General features: G+C 49.8%; 1 protein-coding gene across 3 annotated transcripts in view; it reads left to right on the top strand.

Annotated features, from left to right (window-relative positions):
• The window catches only part of ARID3B (AT-rich interaction domain 3B), a 58,207-nt gene that overhangs the window by 31,608 nt on the left and 7,951 nt on the right, over positions 1-18,648 (top strand). For all 3 annotated transcript variants that reach the window (XM_047863152.1, XM_047863151.1, XM_047863150.1), the window contains exons 3-4: positions 5,259-5,330; positions 5,534-5,606. In XM_047863152.1, the coding sequence (XP_047719108.1) occupies positions 5,259-5,330; positions 5,534-5,606 (145 nt within the window). The remainder of the gene's footprint in view (positions 1-5,258; positions 5,331-5,533; positions 5,607-18,648) is intronic.

Genomic DNA, 18,648 nt, shown 5'->3' with positions numbered 1-18,648 from the left:
CCCCACTCTGTGCTCATTTACACTGTAAATCTCCCCTCAACCCATTCTTCCATGCCGGCTTTATCTCCACCTCTGAGGAGCTCTCCTTTCTTCCACCTCCACCTCCTGGGCACTTTGTGTTTTGGTACTTTGACTTGCTCTGTTCAGTGCTCTGTGTGTCCAGCTTGTTTTTCCAACTCCATGGTAAAACTCCCAGCAGGGAGAATCACTTTTGGGGGAGTAGAGATATTCTCAGCAGCTTGCACAATGCTCTCCCTGAGGTGGGTTCTCAGGAAATCAGTGTTGAATAAGTTTGTCATAGGGTCTTTGCTGCTCGGGACAGAAAGGGCCCCTAGAGGCCCTCTCATCCAGCCCTGTCCCATGTTGGATTCCACAGCGTGACGTCCCAGACAGATGGCCATCCCAGGACAGGCAGCTGCCCACCTCCTGAGAAGGCCCCCTCCGTTACTGGGCAGTTCTGATTGCTAGAGAAGTCCTTCTTCTGTCGACCTGGGTAATTTCTGCCCCCTAACTCTAGTTCTGCCCTCTGGGGCTTTATGGAAAAAAGGAAAAGAAAAACAACAACACCTTGCGTCCTCTTCTCCAAGGCAGCCTTTTAGATTTTCAAAGAGTGAATACGTTATCCCTCTGTCTTCTGGATCTTCCAGGTTGAAGTGTTGGAGAAGCACTGTTTTAATTTTGAGGAGCAGTCAGGTTAGACTTTGATTCATTATTGTTTGAAGGCCTTTTATGTGCACGTTCACAGTGCTAGGTGCCATATTCTGCCGCCCTCTGAGGCGAAACCTGCTTATCTCTCTTTCTCTTTCCCCTGGTGTCCTGTCCCCTGGGGGAAGATGGGTCCCTTCCTACCCAGGATGTTCTGTTTTGGAGGTAGTGGTGAAAGCTTAGCAGTTCTTATCCCAGTACCCCCAGATAAGTCCCCCGGGCAGGTGATGCCTGAGGGCTAGTTTCCTGGTTGGCTGCACTTGCCAGGTGAAACCTAGGAGATGAATCTGGGACTAAAAGGGCCATGACTTGGCAGTGTAGGCATTCTGTGACCAGAGGATTTTCTTCTTCTTCTCCTCCCTCTCTCCTTTCCCGATGTCACACCCGGAACACTCTCTGCTGTTTCTTCCACCCACAAGGCAGGACAGCGTGACAAAGAGAGCCAGACCTGCATGTTGGCACTGCCACTGGGAAGCTCTGAGACCCTGGGCCACTTAAGCAGCTTGCTCTCTTTGAGCCACTGTTTTCCCATCTCTAAAATCACTACCCCTGTATCATACAATTCAGTGAGAAAATGCTTGTTAAGCCCCTGGCCCAGTCCTCGCTGCACAGAAGATGCCCAAACATTAGCTTCCCTTCCTTCCCCCAGCCTTCTTCCACTCCCATTTTTGAGGGATTTAAAGGCACGACACTGTGCTTCCCTGGGAAAAATAAACTGAATGTGGATATAGCAACCACAGCTAGCCTTGGATGGGTATTTGGGAACAAACTGTCAGTTTCCTGTGAGCTCCTGGTGAGATCAAAGCTTTTAAGAGAGGTCTTAAGTAGGAGAGGCTGGGAAGGTTGTAAATGGCAGTAAGTGACCACTCACTACTGCCTGCAGCCCTCATGGTAACAGAGCCTGTTCCCCTGGTCGGTTGCCTTGCATGAGCAGCCCTTCAACTGAAATGCTTTTCTCGGGGATCCCCCTAAACTGTGGAGCTAGCTCCTTTTGGATGTGTGTTCCCCACGCTCACCTCTGCCACTCCTCACTCTCCTCCCCACCATGCTCAGCATCCAAGACAGAAGTCATCGCTGGGCTTCGAGCAGTCACACCCACAGCCCGGTGAGAGGCCAAGAAACCCACACGTCAGCTTGAAGTAGCTATGTTTTTACAGTAGTTGATCAGAGTGCTGAAGCCTGCGGTCCTCCCCATGAAAGGAGGAGAGAACAGAGGAGTTGTGGGGTTGGAGGTCCCATGGGGGAGCCCATTCCTGCCTTTCAATAAATGTGCCCATGCTTTCTCTGTACTAGAGGCTGGGGATACCCTGATGGGATGTGCACAGACTCGAGGGGACACACACAGACTGGGGATGTAGGCGGGACACAAGTAACCAGCACATCCGGTGATAGCCCAGAGGAGAAAAGCATCAATTCTGCCTGGTGGGCAGAAGCGAGAGTCTTCGTGGAGGAACAGCATTCAGGCTAGACTGTGAAGGGCGGGCAGAGCCAGGAATTACTCTCACTGCGGCCAGAAAATCTTGTGAAGTAGGGTTTAACTGCCCCAAGACCAAGAGAGTCATGCAAAGAGAGCGGACATTTTCTCATCAGCCCCAACTAAATATTTTAAATTAAGTAATGACCCATCCCAGCCTCGGACAAAAGAAAACAACTCCACTCCCCTGTGTTTTCTTTTTTTTTTTTTTTTTACGTTTATTTATTGAGAGAGAGAGCACACACGCATGCTTGCACATGAGCGAACAGAGGAGGGACAGGGAGAGAGAATCCCAAGCAGGCTCCCTGCTGTCAGCGCTGAGCCCAACATGGGACTCGATCCCACAAACCATGAGATCATGACCTAAGCCAAGAGTCGGATGCTTAACCAACTGAGCCACCCAGGTGCCCTTCCTGTGTTTTCTTTAAATCATAACTAAAATTCCTATCTGTGGAATGGGTCAAATGGTAGCATTGCCCAAAGAGTTGAGTGTCCTCTTTCCGTCCCGTTCTGGCAAATTTCCCTGTCTTCTGTGGTCACTGAGCTAGGGGTGTTAGGCTAAAATCCCATAGCTAAGCAGATTTGCAAGTGTTTCATATTTAGCGAGCCACAGCTAGTGCAAGGTCTGATTCTCCCACCACTTGGGTTCTGATGTCTAAGCAGAGCTGGAGAAAGCCAAGGGGTCATGACAAGCCCCAGCCCCCACCCTTCTCCTCTGTTCCTGAGCTGAGCTCTCGCACTTGGGTGTTTATTTTCACACGTAGTCACACAGTGGTTGTACTGATGTGCTTGTTTTTACACTCCTCTCCTGCTGTGGAAAGCCCTGTCTGAATTCTAGGTTGTGGATTCTGTCCTCCTCACCCAGCTGAGTGTTAAATAGTTTCTGAGTGAGCATTCTGAGTGCCTGGAAGTTATTGTAATTAGCAAAAAACTGTGTTTTCATCTCTCTTGGTGACTGATAGAGAAAAAATCCTCCTGTGCTTCAGATCTCTAGCTGGAGAGAGTTGGGAATTGAGCTGCCACAGTAAACAGCTGACATAACAGAAGCGGCAATGATCCCCCATTAAATGTCTTTCAGCCGATAGGGGCTCCCGGGATAATTGACTTTCCAGCAGGAATTACTGGCTCAAACAAAATCACTGGGCATTAGGGCAACCTACTGCATCTTTTGAAAGGGGGACTGTAACTCTGTCTGGGCTTGCTGACCTGACAGGCATAATTCATCTTGATTATTCATTGTGCTGGTTCCCACCAGATGATACCAGATTTCTGTTGACTGTAATTACAATGTGGGGGTGAATCTTAGCTTTTTTTTTTTTTTAAATAGTGTTTCCCCCGCTTGGTTATTGGCTTCCCTGAGCCGAAGAGCTGTAGAGAGATCTCTAACAACGTCTGCCTGGGGAGATGATGAGTGCACAGTCAGATAGCATTTACTGAGCACTTCCTTACACACATCTTTTGTGAGATAAGCAGGGAAACAATTTGGTGTAGCCTGTTTCATTTCAGCTGACAAGAGTGTCACTTCTTCTTGGTTATACTTACCTCACGGTGTACTAAATTGCTGCTATCAGGAAGTGGGTCTACATCCCAGAGCCCTCTTTGAGTAGGGGAGGCAAAGTATGGTCCCAGAATATAACTGAATAAATAATACCTCCTGCTTTCGGGCAAGCTTGATTAGAGGGGAAGATAGAAAAGAAGGGAATTAGACCAGGCTTTTATGTTACTGACAAGGTTTTACAGCGAGATCCCTATGCAGTCCAAAGAATGTCCTCCCAGGAAACCCCTGCTCCCCATCCCCGGATGCCCCTCCCCAACCATTTACATGCCCCAGTGCCTGCGCATGCGCCCAAAGTCCTCGGGGAGAAATGAGAGAGTGACAGGCTTGGTGCATCCAGTCCCATCCACTGGGTCCTCCACTGACCAGTGTAGACTTCTACTGTGACATTTCATATTCCCCACTGGCAGAGGGCCTGTTTGACTCTTCTGTATGGTATGTGTGTATATTTTTTGAAGAGGTGCCCAATTGACTCAAATAGCCAGTTAAGGCCTTTTCGCAGTGATTCTAGTTCATCAGGCATTCGCTGGGGCCTGTTAAGTGCCAGCAGTGTGCTCTATGCTGGGGGTACAAAGATGGATGAGAAACTTTTGCTTTCAAGGAGCTTACGATAGGGTGAGGATGATAGATAATTCCAAAGTGTGTTAAATTCTAAGCTCAAAACGTATAGCGATTTCTTCCAGAGTACTTAGTGCAGCCGAGAGTGAAGGGAAGGCTTCCCCCAGAATATGTTGCCTAATCTAAGGAGTAAGAGTTACCCAACTGAATAAAGGCAGGAAGCAGGTTCCAGGAACATAAACAAAGGTGTATTTGCTATTTCCTCCTAATTGGCTGAATGGTGTTGGTTTAACCCAATCAATTAAATTAGGATTAGGTTTTCATTATTTCTCTAATGGAAATGAATTTCATCCTAGGGGCACAGTCTGTATACCTTGGGAATAACGTCAAACTCTGAAAGCTGTCCTATCACTAGGGAGTTCTGGTCACTAGACTTCCAGCTTCCAGTGGTGAGGTTTAGTGGAGAGACCGGAACTTCAGGACCTGCCATCTGTGATCCTTTATCCTCCACTTCGAGTGGTCACATGGCTTTACAGCATGCTGTGTAGTATACAAACGTGCCATAAAATCATACAAACACACATGCCGTGTAGAACCTGAAGAAAAGTGGGACAGCTCAGAGTGATGGCTTCGGGAGGATCAGCTAGGGATGAACAGGTTCTCAGAAAGTTGGGCCTTTGTCTCCTCCTCTTCTAGGATTATCAAGGATAAGTAACACCCACCCTCCTCCAACAACTGGACCTGATTCTTCCACCTGACTCCCTCTTACTTTGGAACCATTACTGAAAGCGAAAGAACAAGAAGATGTCCCTGTAAGAGCAGCAGAGGCGGTTACCTGAGGAGTCTTTTACAGTCTGAGCCAAGATAGCACAATTGCTCAGGGTCTTCATCTTTGCCCTAAAAGATTGCCTTGTCCTCCGTCACTCTCCTATGCCCTTCTGAACTCTGTGCTTTGTTCTCCTTTAGAATGGTGGTTTGGCCTGGAGTGATGATGCGGACGGAGGCCGGGGAAGAGAGATCTCTCGAGATTTTGCCAAGGTCTGTAATGTCTCCTTTGTGATAATGAACGGGGCAGCTCTGCAGTGGGTTGTTAAATCTGATCGCCAAGGAATAAGGACGGGAATGGCCCGTGAGTCACATTTATAGTCATACAGATAGATGGTTGTGTATCTCTGGTGGAAATCTTCCTGCATTAGACGGAATTTTTCATTGTGTTTTTTTCTGGGGGACCGGGATTGCAGCTGTATGAACTGGACGGTGATCCGGAAAGGAAAGAGTTCCTGGATGACCTCTTCGTCTTTATGCAGAAGAGGGGTGAGTGTGCAGTCTCCTCAGTTTTTCAACTCAGTGAATATTAATTGAGTGCTTACTGTGTGTAAGTCACTGTTAGCCATTCTCCCTGCAGAGTGCTGGCATCTTAGCCCAGGAGAACAAGAGGCACTTAACTGCTGAGTGGTTCTGACCCTAGCAGAGTAGTCGACAACCAGATCGAAGAGGACAGATAGGGCCTTGGCAGAAAATAAATGGAATGATCCATCTAAATTTGGTCCTGCCTTATTTTTGTTGTTCTCTTCTGATTAACCGGCCTCTCTGGTGTTATTTTAAATTCAAATGTACTTTTTTCTTAGCCTTATAGCAACTTTGGGCATCACTTAAACTAGTATGTCAGGTTTCCTCTTGGTGTACCTAGTCCTACAGACACTGAGAAAGGCCAGTAAAAGACTAGAGGTCCCTCAGGATTTGTTGAGAGGGTCTGAAATGATCTGTGAAAAGGAAAGGCTAACTCGTTTTTTCTTACCCATTGGCTCTGGTTTTTGCACCCCGTGGCTTGGTTTGGGGCGCTCTGCATGGGCACCTACTTTATAATGCGCCTTCTCACTTCTCTGTCCTTCTCTCCTTCTCACTCCCACTCCCCATCTCCACTTTGGACCCTGGTGGGACTGAGTCTTGAGCCCAATGACTCAACTTCCTGGCTTTATGTCCTGTCATAGCAATGAGTTCACCAGCCAGGTTAGCCCGCAGGAAGCATGGCCAGAAAGCCAGCCTCTCTAGAAGGTCCTCAGCAACCTGTGTAGTTCCACCTTCATCACCCTCAGGACAGAGCCACACAGCACAGCTGTTCCCACCAGCCTCCTGCCTGGGACCCTGCCTATGTCTGGTTGTGTATCTCTTGGTTTCTGTGTCTGCTCCTTTATTGAGACCCAGGAATGAAATCTTCCTCTTTATCTTAGGCTGAGCTATAATAGCAGCCCCCAGCAGGTACTGTTCTGCGTTAACTCCTTTCTCTCCCTCTTCTCCCCCGACCCCCCAGCACACCCTTCCCCCTCTCTCCTCCTTCCTCTTCCTTTACCTTGTAAAGCCTCACTGCTGTCCTAGTAACGTGCATGTTACTGCTGGTTTGCTTACAGAGGTAGTAGGAAGTTTGGTGTCTCCGTGTCCTCCCATCTCCAAGCCTCTCAGAGCTGTCCAGGCAGCCCACAGTTTACTCCTCCAGCTGCTATCTGGAGCTGCATGTGCCAATGCAAAACAAGAATATAATCCCCAAAGATAATGTGACTGGCAGCAGTGAAACTCCCTGGTTGCCCTGAGAGCGAAAAATCCACTTAATACTTTGGTCTCCCTTCCAATTACCTTTTAATTATTTACAAGCTCCACAAGCCCAGCTGGTGCAAACCCAGGAGCTGATCTCGTCTCAGAGGGGCTGCCACAGCAATATAGATTTTAATCAGCACTGTGGCTCCACTGCTTTCTTTTCTACTTTATTGTCTCCCTTCCCAGAAGGATTTTTAGAGGAAAATGGAAGTTAGATCATCCTCGCCAAGAGTGAATGTCGGAAATTATTTGTTTACTACTCTGTGTCCCCAGTAGACTAGGAGCTCCTTGAGGACAGCCACTTTATCATTTCTTTGTGTCCCCGGTGCTCATACAGGACCAGACAGGGAGGTGCTCAAGATGTGTTTGCCGTGCAAGCAGTCCTAACTCAGGTTTTCCGCACTTAGCCTGCCCCACGCAGGAAGGCTGAGCTGCCCCGCTCTGGGTAGCCGCCCTATAATCTGAAGTCAGCAGTAGAAAGCAGCGTGTGCCGAGAAGCCTGCCATGCTGTGGCAGCTGGGGACTGCCACACTGCCATCTAGGATATTTCTCAGGGACCCTGAAACAGGGGACTGCCACACTGTCATCTAGGATATTTCTCAGGGACCCTGAAACAGGGGACTGCCACACTGCCATCTAGGATATTTCTCAGGGACCCCGAAGCAGGAGTGAGTGACTCCCTTTGATCGTGTCAGTTTATGGTTATTCAGGCTGGGCAAATCTTTTTCTTCTTTCTTTCTTTTTTTTTTAAAGTGTATTTTTTGAGAGAGAGAGAGAGAGAGAGAGGGAAAGAGAGCATGAGTGCGGAAGGAGCAGGGAGACACAGAATCCGGAGCAAGCTCCAGGCTCCAGGCTCCAAGCTGTCGCACAGAGCCCGACGCAGGCTCTCACAGTCGGGGAGATCATGACCTGAGCTGAAGTCGGGCGCTTAACCGACTGAGCCACCCAGGCGCCCCTGGGCAAATCTTTTTCTGTCCTCACCACTTACGTTAGGTATTTCACTGTTTGCTGGCATCACCCGTAGAAAGGAAACAGTGGAGTCCATGTTGCAATTTATTAGTCACCCAAATACAAGGTTTCTCAGCCTCAGCATATTTACTTTGGGGACTGGACAGCCCTTTGCTATAGGGGCACCCCCCCCCCCAAGTCATGATAACCAAAAATATTTCTAGATCTTGTAAATGTCCCCTGGGGAAGAAAACCACGCCTTCCCCATTGAGAACCACTGCTAGAAGGATGGGAAAGAGGGTGAAGTTCTAAAATTGCCTTCACAGAGAAATTCTTTATGGAAATCATCTTCCCTCCACTCAGGTAGCCCTACCTGAGGGTGGTGGGGGCCTGTGCCAGGCAATATCACAGGCGCCCCTCCTGTGGCCAAGTGCCAGAAGAGTGCGTGCCGGGCCCCTGTTCCGGGCTGGGGTACAGGGGAGGCCTCTGCACCTCCACCGGATTGGAGGTAACAGGTGGAAGACCCACACAGGTGGAGGTAGAAGCGTGGTGGCACCCGTGGGCCAGGCACAGCTGGAAGAATCCTTCATTGTCTGTGGCCTGGGTGAGTCAACTGGCACCAGATTGTGAAGAGCCGTGGCTGGCCGAGAAGTTAGCACTTTAGTCCGTGGACATAAAACGTGGGGCGCGTCACCAGAGCTGGGCCTTCAGGAAGCTTGCCGTGTGTGGCAAGCAGGGGTGATGGGGGCAGAGAGGGGAGAATGAGGCACAGAGACATTATGGAGGTTGTTCCCTTTAAACTCACAGTGGTCTCCTCTCTGGAAAACTAGCATCTAAGGCTGTAAACTAGATTGTGTGGCCCAAGAGGGCTCGGAGCAGATCACAGTTTTACTCATGTGACGCTTGCCGTCTTCCCTCTTCACACGGTGGTGAGACCAAGGGCCCTTAGACATTTGTGACTGGTTTCGTCACTCCCAAATCGGAGTGTCTGGGGCACTCAGGAGCCAGGTATCGTTAGCTGGGTCGGAGAAAAAGCCTCAGAGATCCCGGCAGCAGGGCAGCGACTCCTCCTCCAGGGCTAAGGGGAAGGACAAACATAGATTTCACAGGAGCCGCTGAAGATGGCCTGGGTTTGAAAGGCTTAGTGACTCCCACCTGGACCGTGAGTGGGGCCGGGCAGCTTTGACACGGCAGGCCGCACCACAGGGGAAGCAGACAGGGCTGCAAGGGAGGCAGCGCCCAGCAGGCTGCCCAGCGAGTGCAGCTGCAGGTGATAAACGGCTGTCCAGCGGCAGAGGGGCCAGGCCGTAACTGCTGCTTTGTGCAGCGTCTCCTTCGCTTGTTAACGTGTTCGGGTGAATTGACTGCCACAGATGGGCCTTTCAGCTCCGGGCACCTTGGTTTCTGGGCCGATGGTCCCCTCCCCCACCAGCAGAACAAGCTGCCCCAGAAGGAGCCTGAGAAGAGGCCGAGGCAGCGCTGCGTTGTCGGGCTGTCTCCTGCCTGCCTTGGGAAACAGCCGCTGCGGCCCTGTAGGCAGGCACATGGCAGGGGAAAGAGCTGTAGACGGGGTGCGGGTCCAGGCTCGCGCCCCACCCATCTCCATGATCGGGAGCAAAGCATTCTCCTGGGGGCCACAGATTCCTTATGTGTAAAATGTGAGGGTTCAATTCGAGTTAATCTGGAAGCTTCTTCCAAGTTCTGTGTTTTGTATCATGTCCATGATTGTGTCTTTTGCACTACCAACAACACTGACCAAAAAGATAGCAATTTTCTGTCGAAACAGTTGTGTAAAAACAATACTGAGGGGGTGCCTGGGTGGCTCAGTTGGTTAAGCGTCCGTCTTTGGCTCAGGTCATGATTTTGCTGTCCATAGTACGAGCCCCGTGTCGGGCTCTGTGCTGGCAGCTCGGAGCCTGGAGCCTGCTTTGGATTCAATGTCTCCCTCTCTCTCTGTCTCTCCCCTGCTCACGCTCTGTCTCTCTCTGTCTCTCAAAAAGAAATAAATGTTAAATTTTTCTTTAAAAGTATTTAAAAATGAAAACTATACCGAGGACCCCCCCAAAACAAGTACTTCTCCCCTTTCCATGCCCACGCCAAATTGAATTAAACAAGTTGCTTTTGATCTTGGCCCCCACCCATGTCTCTCTGGAAAGACGGGTTAGATTTCAGAGTTCTGATGCCCCTTCTTGCTTATTACCTTTTGCTGCGTGCACACACACGCACAAGTCTGTGTAGAAAATACACACGCATTTCTTTGCAAAAAATAAAGCCAAATCATTGTAAGTAAAATTCTCTGGCTAATTGAACTGACTATGGATGGTTTCTGAGATCTCATTCCGTGTTAGATTTTCCAGGGGGAAGTCTAGGTAGGCTGGAGGGGGACTAATTTGGAAGTCTGATAAGCAAGGGCTTATAAACAGTTCCATTCTCTGACAGTGAGGAAGAAAAGCTTGTTCCCTAGGTAGTGAAACAGAAAGAAATATGTCATCAAAGAGGAGAAAGAGGATTCTGCTGTTATTTTTATTATCCCATGTGTTTTATAGACCCCTTTCAACCCATTTTCTTATCTGCCGCTCCACACAGCTCTAGCGCTCTGAGGGGTAGCGAGAGCAAAGGTTACCAGGTTAAGTGACTTGCCTAAGGTCACAGAGCCGACTTAGCACTTGTCCCCCAACTCCAGGCCAGTGCTCTTTCCCTCTCCTGCAGCGCCTTTGAGAAACAGCCCCTTGTGCCAGCAGCTCCGTCGCTTCCTGTTCAGGCAGTGGGCAGGCTTTGTCTTGCCTTCAGCCTTCTGAGCCCCACAGAGAATGCTGGTCTGCCTCCTCGGGCCAGTGTGTGGTAGGGTCTGACAGCATCTAGCTGATTAATACGGGGGTAGGACTGTTCGCATGAGAGAGGTCTTCATCTCAGGGTAAGGCCCGCCTCTCAGGGAAGGGCAGATGTGACGATTCACAGTAGCACAGAGGCTGCCATCTGTCAAGGCAGGATGGGGGGGTGGGGGGCACGGGAGAGGGAAGCTCTAACGCATCTTATACGCACCCAGAGCACCCCCGAACAAGGCTCTGCTCTCCCTGCCCTAGCCAGGCACACCAGGTAAATGAGCTGCTTAGTCACATAGAGGATGAGCTTTGTCAAGCCCTCACCCGGAGAACTGCCCTCCTCCCCCCACTAGTTCTGTTCAAGGCTGCAAACTGACCTTGGTTTTCCCAGATGGATTGTTGAATCTGTTTTTGATGTGTATATACAAAGAATTTACTGTGGGAAAAGGGCTTGGTCTGCCTCAAAGTGCGATTTGAGTGTTTTTCCTTCTGTTGTGTGCTTATCTATCCATCTCAGGCAAGGAAATGTTCATGACATATATCGCTCTGCCTTTTGGTGGAAGCAGTTTCTCATATATTCTTTGTAACTTGCAGTAAATGGTCTATGCCATGGACACTCTTCCTGATAGACTAAAATACGTGTCTCTGTCAGATGAAATAGGCTTTGGGGCTTCGTTTTCTAACTTTAGCACCAAATGAAAGTCTAAAATGCAAATATTTGTCTCATGATTGGCCTTTGTTTGAAGCCAAATCTTTTTCTCTCCCCAGGTGTTCCAACTATTAATATACTGGGTTTTTTCCCCCTTCTTTTCCATTTAAAATAGCCATTTAATATCCTATATCTACTCAGTTATCCCTAATAATAGGAAGGGATCCTGGTTTTTGGAAGACATGATTAATTTGAAGAGCCCAATTTTGTCATTCAGTTCAGCCTCTTCCCCTCCAGATCTTTTACTTATACTTTAGCACTTGGTAAAACTGAGTTGATAGTTTGCCCTTCTTTGTTCCAAGTGAGCTAATATTTAGTACCTCATTCAAGGATTGGTGTAGGAATAGTCTAAAGCAAGGATTTGGTCCACTTACATGGTGAGAAGATCTACTGAGTATTCAGAAGCCAGTGGCATGGTTTGGCAATAGAAGACAGTCATGAACTGCCTAGGCCAAAAGGTCCTTGAGTTCTTGTACCTTTCCCCAGCCAACTTTCCACCCCCTCTCCTGGAGACACCAGCTAGGTCTGTTGGTCAGCAGCAGTCAGAGAAAGCAGAGAAGACATGATGATCCACCTCCTTCTAACTCCTTGACCAACTTCTCTGAACATAGTTGTTTTTTTTTTTAATTTTTTTTTTTACGTTTATTTGCTTTTGAGACAGAGAGAGACAGAGCATGAAGGGGGGCGGGGGAGAGTCAGAGAGAGAGGGAGACACAGAATCCGAAACAGGCTCCAGGCTCTGAGCCGTCAGCACAGAGCCCGATGCGGGGCTTGAACTCACGGACTGTGAGATCATGACCTGAGCCGAAGTCGGACGCCCAACCGACTGAGCCACCCAGGCGCCCCTGAACATAGTTTTTAACGAAGGAGACAGCACGGCCCTGACCTTACAAGCCATAATAGAACACAGCATTGCACATTGAACTTCACCTAAAGCAATTAGTCTGAGCTAGAGTATCAAAAAGGGTGAGGAGTTTGGGGCACCTGGGTGGCTCAGTCGGTTAAGCATCCTGAGTCTTGATTTTGGCCCCAGGTCATGATCTCACGGCTTGCGAGTTCGAGCCCTGAGTCAGGCTCTGCACTGATACAGCTTGTGGAGCCTGCTTGGGATTCTCTCTCCCTCTCTCCCTCTCTCTCTCTCTCTCTCTCTCTCTCTCTTTCTCTCTCTCTCTTTCTCTCTCTTTCTCTCTCTCTCCCTTTCTCCCTGTCCCTGCCCCCTTGGCCCTCCCCTGCTCCCACATGCATACTCTCTCTTAAAATAAATAAACTTTTTTTTTTTTTTTTTTTTTTAAGTTGAGGAGTTTAACATTTAACCTCTCAGGTTATGGTCCCTCCAGTACTCCCATGCATTGCTTCTGGCAATATAAATGGGCATAACCACTCTGGAAATTTATTTGGTAGTGTTTACTGTAGCTGAGCATATGCCAAACCCTGTCATTCAGTAATTCAGTAATTCCACTCGTAGGTGTATTCCCAAAGAAATGAATGCTGTGTTCACTGAAAGACATCTCAAGAATATTCAGAGCAGTACCATTCGTTAGAGCCAAACACTGGAAAGAACCCCAATGTCCATCAGCAGTAGAATGGACAGATAAATGGTGCCATAGTCACATAGTGGAATAGTGCGCAGCAATAAAAAGGAACGAACTGCTGTACGCACTGGAGGGATCTCATAGGCCTAATGTTGAGCAAAAGAAGCCAGACACACAAGGGTAGATATTACCTGATTACACGTATGTGAAGTTCAAGCCTATCACCTGTGGTGGTGACACACGTCAGGGTGATGGCTACCTCCTGGGAGAGAAGAGGTGGGGAATGCGTATTGATTGGGAAGGGGCATGAGAATTTTCTGGGGTGCTGGAAATGTTCTGTATTTAGATCTGAGAAGTGGTTACAGGGGTGTACACGGAAGCAGAAATCTAGTGAGCTGTGTAGTAAGATGAGTGCACTGTGGTGTGTGTCTGCTGGACCCACTCGGTGGGAAACCAGAAGTAGAGCTTAAAGATACCTGTCAGTCCAGTACTGGGACGCTTGAGCATCTTGCCTCTGCTCTGTTATGTGGGACAGTCAGCCACACGCTGCACCGAACGCTGCCAGACACGGCTGCCCCATCTCCTGGCGTGAGGTATTTTCTACATAAACAAGTCGGGAGAAAAATCACCCGTCATTTCTTTGCCTGTTCCTGGGCGGCAGGACCAGAGAAGGAACGAATATGCAGAGGAATGGGCAGGAAGCCTGTCTGTCTGCCCATGCACACTCCCCGCTTAACACGGGCCTTAATTCTTTTAGGCTCTCCAGTCGACCGCCCGGCTCTCTTGACAGGCAGTGGAAATGATTAATGATCATTTTCAAAGCCAGGAAAAAACAGCGAGGGTCCTTGGCAGGGCCACGTCCTGGGTCCTGGGCCCTCACCCCTGATCAGCGGGCGGGAAGGCAGCCATGTGACTGTCTGGGGTCCCCGCCCCTGACTGCGTCTCGTCTTCGTTGGAACAGGCCCATTTTCTGTGGTGGGGTGGATGTGCCACCTCCCATCTTTGTCTCCAGAGCCCAAGGAGGCCATCTCCTCCCTCCGCCCTCACCCCTACCCCTTCCCCCTATCTCCGCAGTCTTGAGTGGCAGGAAGGAGAGCGAAGTACCAGGGAGCAGCTTTTCTTTGACTCCATGTGTCTGGAAGTTCCCAATGACAGCTTTGGCCTTGCTAGTGCCGTGCCCCAGCGGCGTTCCCACCACCCAAGGGTTAAAGCCCCGGGAGCCCCACAGCCTCTCTGGGTCCCTGGCCCTCATAAAAGCCTTTTCTGCATAGTCCCTTGGGCTGCCTCAGGCTCCCTGGCTGAAATCTGATAAGGGCCCTCTTTGTTGGAACTGTCAGTCTCCTTTATTGAGGAGGGAACTGGAGACCAGCGGCATTTCTTGGGGTACAGATAAGGCCCTGGATTCCTGTCAGAGGGAGCATGATTAATTACCCTCAATCCTAGCTCCTGCTTTGATAGCAGTGACTGACAGTACACAGGCTTCCCCATCAGGTGCTCACGCCCCCTCTGGGAGGCCCGATGGGGGGTGGAGATTCAGCCTCCTGCAGAGCCAACGCTAGTGACCCACGAAGCGCTCTTGCAAAGGCCATTTGCCTCCTTCCTGGTTCTCTGCAGGTTGTTTTTGCTCTTATTGTGGACAGAGATCTGTTACCTTCCAGGTGAAGAGCCTCCTTAGAGGAAGATATAATCCAGCCCAGAGAGCAAGCCAGAGACACCCCTCTTCCCTGCAAGGCTGGGGGAAGAGCATATGGCTGTGGTCCTTAGCCACACAGGGGCCTCCATAGGACAAGTTCCTAAACCATCCACCTAAAGTCACTTGGCAACATTATTCCATAATTCAGGCAAGCTCCTAAAACCAACTCACCCTCCCTTCGGCAATAATCACAACTATCCATTTTTGTTTTCAGTTTTTATTCATAGACTCATAGGACTGAAAGGCATCTAGCCCAAATTCCTTATTTCACAGATGGAGACACTGAGACCCGAGTATGTCAGTCCCTCATCCCCACTCCCCAGTATGATATATTGGTCCTCTTTCTTGTTCAGAAGGTAAACTCCACTACACGGCCTTCCCCCATCTCTCTTCATAGCTGAGTCTCCTTGAGGCAAGGGAGATGCCTGCCGGCTCCGTTAAGCACAGGGCAACCTGCAGAGACAGACCAGTCTGAGGGTCCTGTTTCTGTCGTTTGTCTTGAAGCCAGCGCAGGTTTTGTGTATGGATTGTCTGGACAGTGTGAGAAAACCGTACTGTCCTCTACAGCTAGCACTCAGAATAGTCTCAGCTTTGTTTCTGACAGTATCGGGGTGCCTCCTACCCTGGGAACTATTTTCAGCAGTTTCACCAAGGGCCAGACTCTGGGAAGATAGCACCCTGCCCCCTTACCCACTCGTGTCTGCACCAGGGTGCCAGCTGTATCCCAGACCTGTGCTTTCTCCCCAGGGGTGCTGGGACGAGGTCACTTTTTGGTTAGATTTACGGCCTATGACTTCACATGCCACTGTGCCCCTTTCTTGTCGCCTCAGCTCCTATACCTACCTCTGTTTCCCCTGCCCTGAGCAGTTCTCAGCCTCATGCAGTCACATTCTGTGTGACTGTCAAAACGCTAACTTTTCATGAAATTTCTACATCTGTAATGTTGTTGTCTCTCAAAGAAGCCATGTCAAATGGCTAGACAGTCCAGTGATGACTAGGGAATAGCCTCCAGAGGCCGTGTGAGCTACACCTGAGAACCTTTCATGGTTCATAGCTACACCTCATCTCCAAACAAAATCAGTATAAACAGCTTGGTCACTTTCCATTTTCCTGGCTTGCCTCCATAAATGACTGTGTCCAAAAGTACAATACACTGTTTACGTTTGAAGATTTACCAGCATGGGAGATTGTAATGAAAATCGTGTAAATTATGAAGGCCATTTGCAAATGGATTTCGAAAACCAGATACGTAGCTCCCATCTGTGACGGTTGGAGGACAGCACTCCCATCAGCTGGGCAAGCCCTGCCTCGTGGTTGGTTACACACTCAGCCGCACCCGTCTGTGTATGGCCCAGACCTGGCTGCCCTCCACTCTTTAACACATGCTGCCCCTTCTCTTTGACCCCACTGAGCATGTTCATGGTCTCTTTACCTTCTCAAAACCACCCCCCCCCCCCCCAACTCTCCATCCATCCTTCTGCTGCCTGTCCACTTTTCGTGGGACCTGGACGCAAAGACCTTAACAACCCTGGGCTTCCATTCCCCCAGTTTGTTTACTAAGGGTCGTGACCCTAATGAGCCCGCTGGGACCTGAGAGGAGACAGTGACTTCTGTTCAGGGTTGTCAGCCTCAGACACCTGACTTGATGTTGGTGACGGGTCTGGCGGGCACACTGCAAGCATTACGGAAATGCATCTGAGATTCCAAGTTGGGTAACCCAGAGCTAGTAGCATGTAGTAGCTAGTAGCAAATGACTCTGAGGAGCATTTTTTTTTTTTTCCAACCTGCACAGTAGTTTAACTTATTACACACTATAACATTTAAGAGATGGTGAAGGAGAAACAGTCTCTGCCTTCACAGAGCTGACAGTCGTCCTGGGCTACCCAGTGAACATACGTAAAATGATCAGAGACTAAGTATCGCTGAACTTGTAGGCGTCATAACAGGAATTTGGAGAGAGAAGAAATCCCTGTGAACTAGGATAGCTAGAAGATTCTTCCTGAAGGCCACTATGGAGAGGACTTAAGCAGAGGCAGGTCATGTTAGGCTTGATGAGGGAGAGCACCAAACAAACCATGGAGGAGAAATGGGCCTGGTTTGGGGAGTGTCATGAGGGGACCCAGCTACTGAGTGAGAGTGAGTTGTTGGGATGCTTGAAATACTTTGTAGGTAACCTTTTAAGGGGTGTTGGGGCCCCAGGTGATGAGACTGGGCTTGTGGGGCGGGATGGGCAGACATAAGAGTCTGTAGGTGTTGAACAAGGATGCCAGGGCCGTGGTGGCAGCCGTGCTCAGGGTGAGTGCATGGGTAAAGAGGCCGCCGTGGGCTGGGAAGGCAGATACGTTTGAGAAGTGCCTCTAAGGAAGGATCAGTGGAGCCTCCTAACAACCTCAAGGGGGGTGATAGGGGAGAGAAGAGGAGCCGGTGCTGCCCAAGACCTCAGAGGATGATGGTGGTGCTGGAAGGAAAAGGAAGTGATGGGAGAGGACGGGCTGGCTTGGGGATAAGGGTAAGCTCAGTGTGAACATTCTGACTTGGAAGGGAACGGGTCACTGTGAAGATGTCCAGGAAGCTTCTGCAAATGCGAGGGGGGCTTGGGAGTGGTCCTTCCAGAGTCTGGGCGATGCCATGAGGGTGTGAACTCGCCTGGCCATGAGTGTGCTTCGGCAGACAGGCCTCCCGAAGGACGTGGACCTTAGCCCTGTCCTTCCAGGAGACCAGTTCTGCCATACCAGGCTCTCGTGTTTACGTCCAGAATCAGGTTCACTGTCCAGAACACAGAAAAAGTGAACCAACACAAACTATGTGTCTTGGCAGTGTCCCCACAGTCCTCTGCATATTTTACCTGTGAATCTTTGGATCTAACACTATGACCCCTTTGTTTTGACCCTCTAAGGACCAGCTGATCAAGACAAAAGTTCTTCCAGACCTCCTGCCCCCTCCCCACACTTAGAAAAGAGGCCTGGTGCTGCCATCCAGCTCCACATACATGTTCATGCTCAGGCTGTTTGCTCTTCGTGCCTCTAGCTTGCATTATCCTGTAAAAGAGTTGATGAGGCCAGTGTTTCAGGGCTAGGAAGAAAATGGCATTCCTTGAGGGGAAAGAAGCAGGAAGAGCTGAAATAAACAGCACTTCTCGAAAATCAAGCTGGCTCACCGTCCACCAGGCAGGCAGTGAGACCTCAGCAAGACTGGGGCAGTGGGAGGGGGCCAAGGCAGAGGAGAGCAGCCTGTGTACAGTAAAAGGAGTTTGCCATCAAAAGGCAACAAGTCTCATACCCTGCCCTGGACGGTGACCCTTCCCTGCGGAATTCTCCCCTCTGACCTCCAGATCATTAATCCTGAGGCTGCCAAATGACAGTCATCCATCACGCCTCCTGACGAGCATCCCAGCCGCCTGTGAAAGGACCCCAGCCCCGCCCTCCCTGCCGTCCCCTGGTGCTCATTAGTGGGCCTTCCTGCCTGGTGCCAGGTTTCCTAATCAAGTCCCTGGCTCCTCTCACTTCCCTTCGGGGCCAGTGGCGGAAGCTGCTCTGACCCTCCCTCTTGCAGAGGCCAGGGAGGGGGTGGAGTGATTAGTGGGGAGAGAACCATTGAGTGGCTTTTTATCCCCCTGGAGACTTGTGTGTCCAGCGGCTCCTTTGACTTGGTGGGGACACAGGAGAGAAAACATTTCTCCATCCTGCCACAGGAGAGGGGGAAGCCGGCAGTATGCAAATGAAAACACTGTTATAAAGTGCATGTAGAGCTACAAAAGAGACAGCCAGGGAGCTGTGCAGGTGGGTGGTGGGACAGCCGAGTGGCTTCTGAAGGCTCGAGAGGAATGTGAGTGGCCACATCATTAGGAAAAAATCTGGACTCATCTTGGTAGCCAAATAAAAATAAAGGGAAAACATACCCAGAAAGACTAATGTCTTAAGCAAGACCACAAAGCCTGTGAGATGGACCTGTCTGCTCATCCCAAGGAGAACTGGCAGCTAGTCTGTCTGATAGCTTCCAGCTTTGGGAGTTGGAGTCAGATTAAAGCAGATTCATGAACATATTTCTAACTCAGCAAAAG

This window comes from Prionailurus viverrinus, chromosome B3 (genome assembly GCF_022837055.1).
Source record: "Prionailurus viverrinus isolate Anna chromosome B3, UM_Priviv_1.0, whole genome shotgun sequence".
Classification (NCBI taxonomy): Eukaryota; Metazoa; Chordata; class Mammalia; order Carnivora; family Felidae; genus Prionailurus; species Prionailurus viverrinus.
Note: the sequence above shows the minus strand (reverse complement) of the source record. Positions and strands in the feature narration are given on the sequence as shown.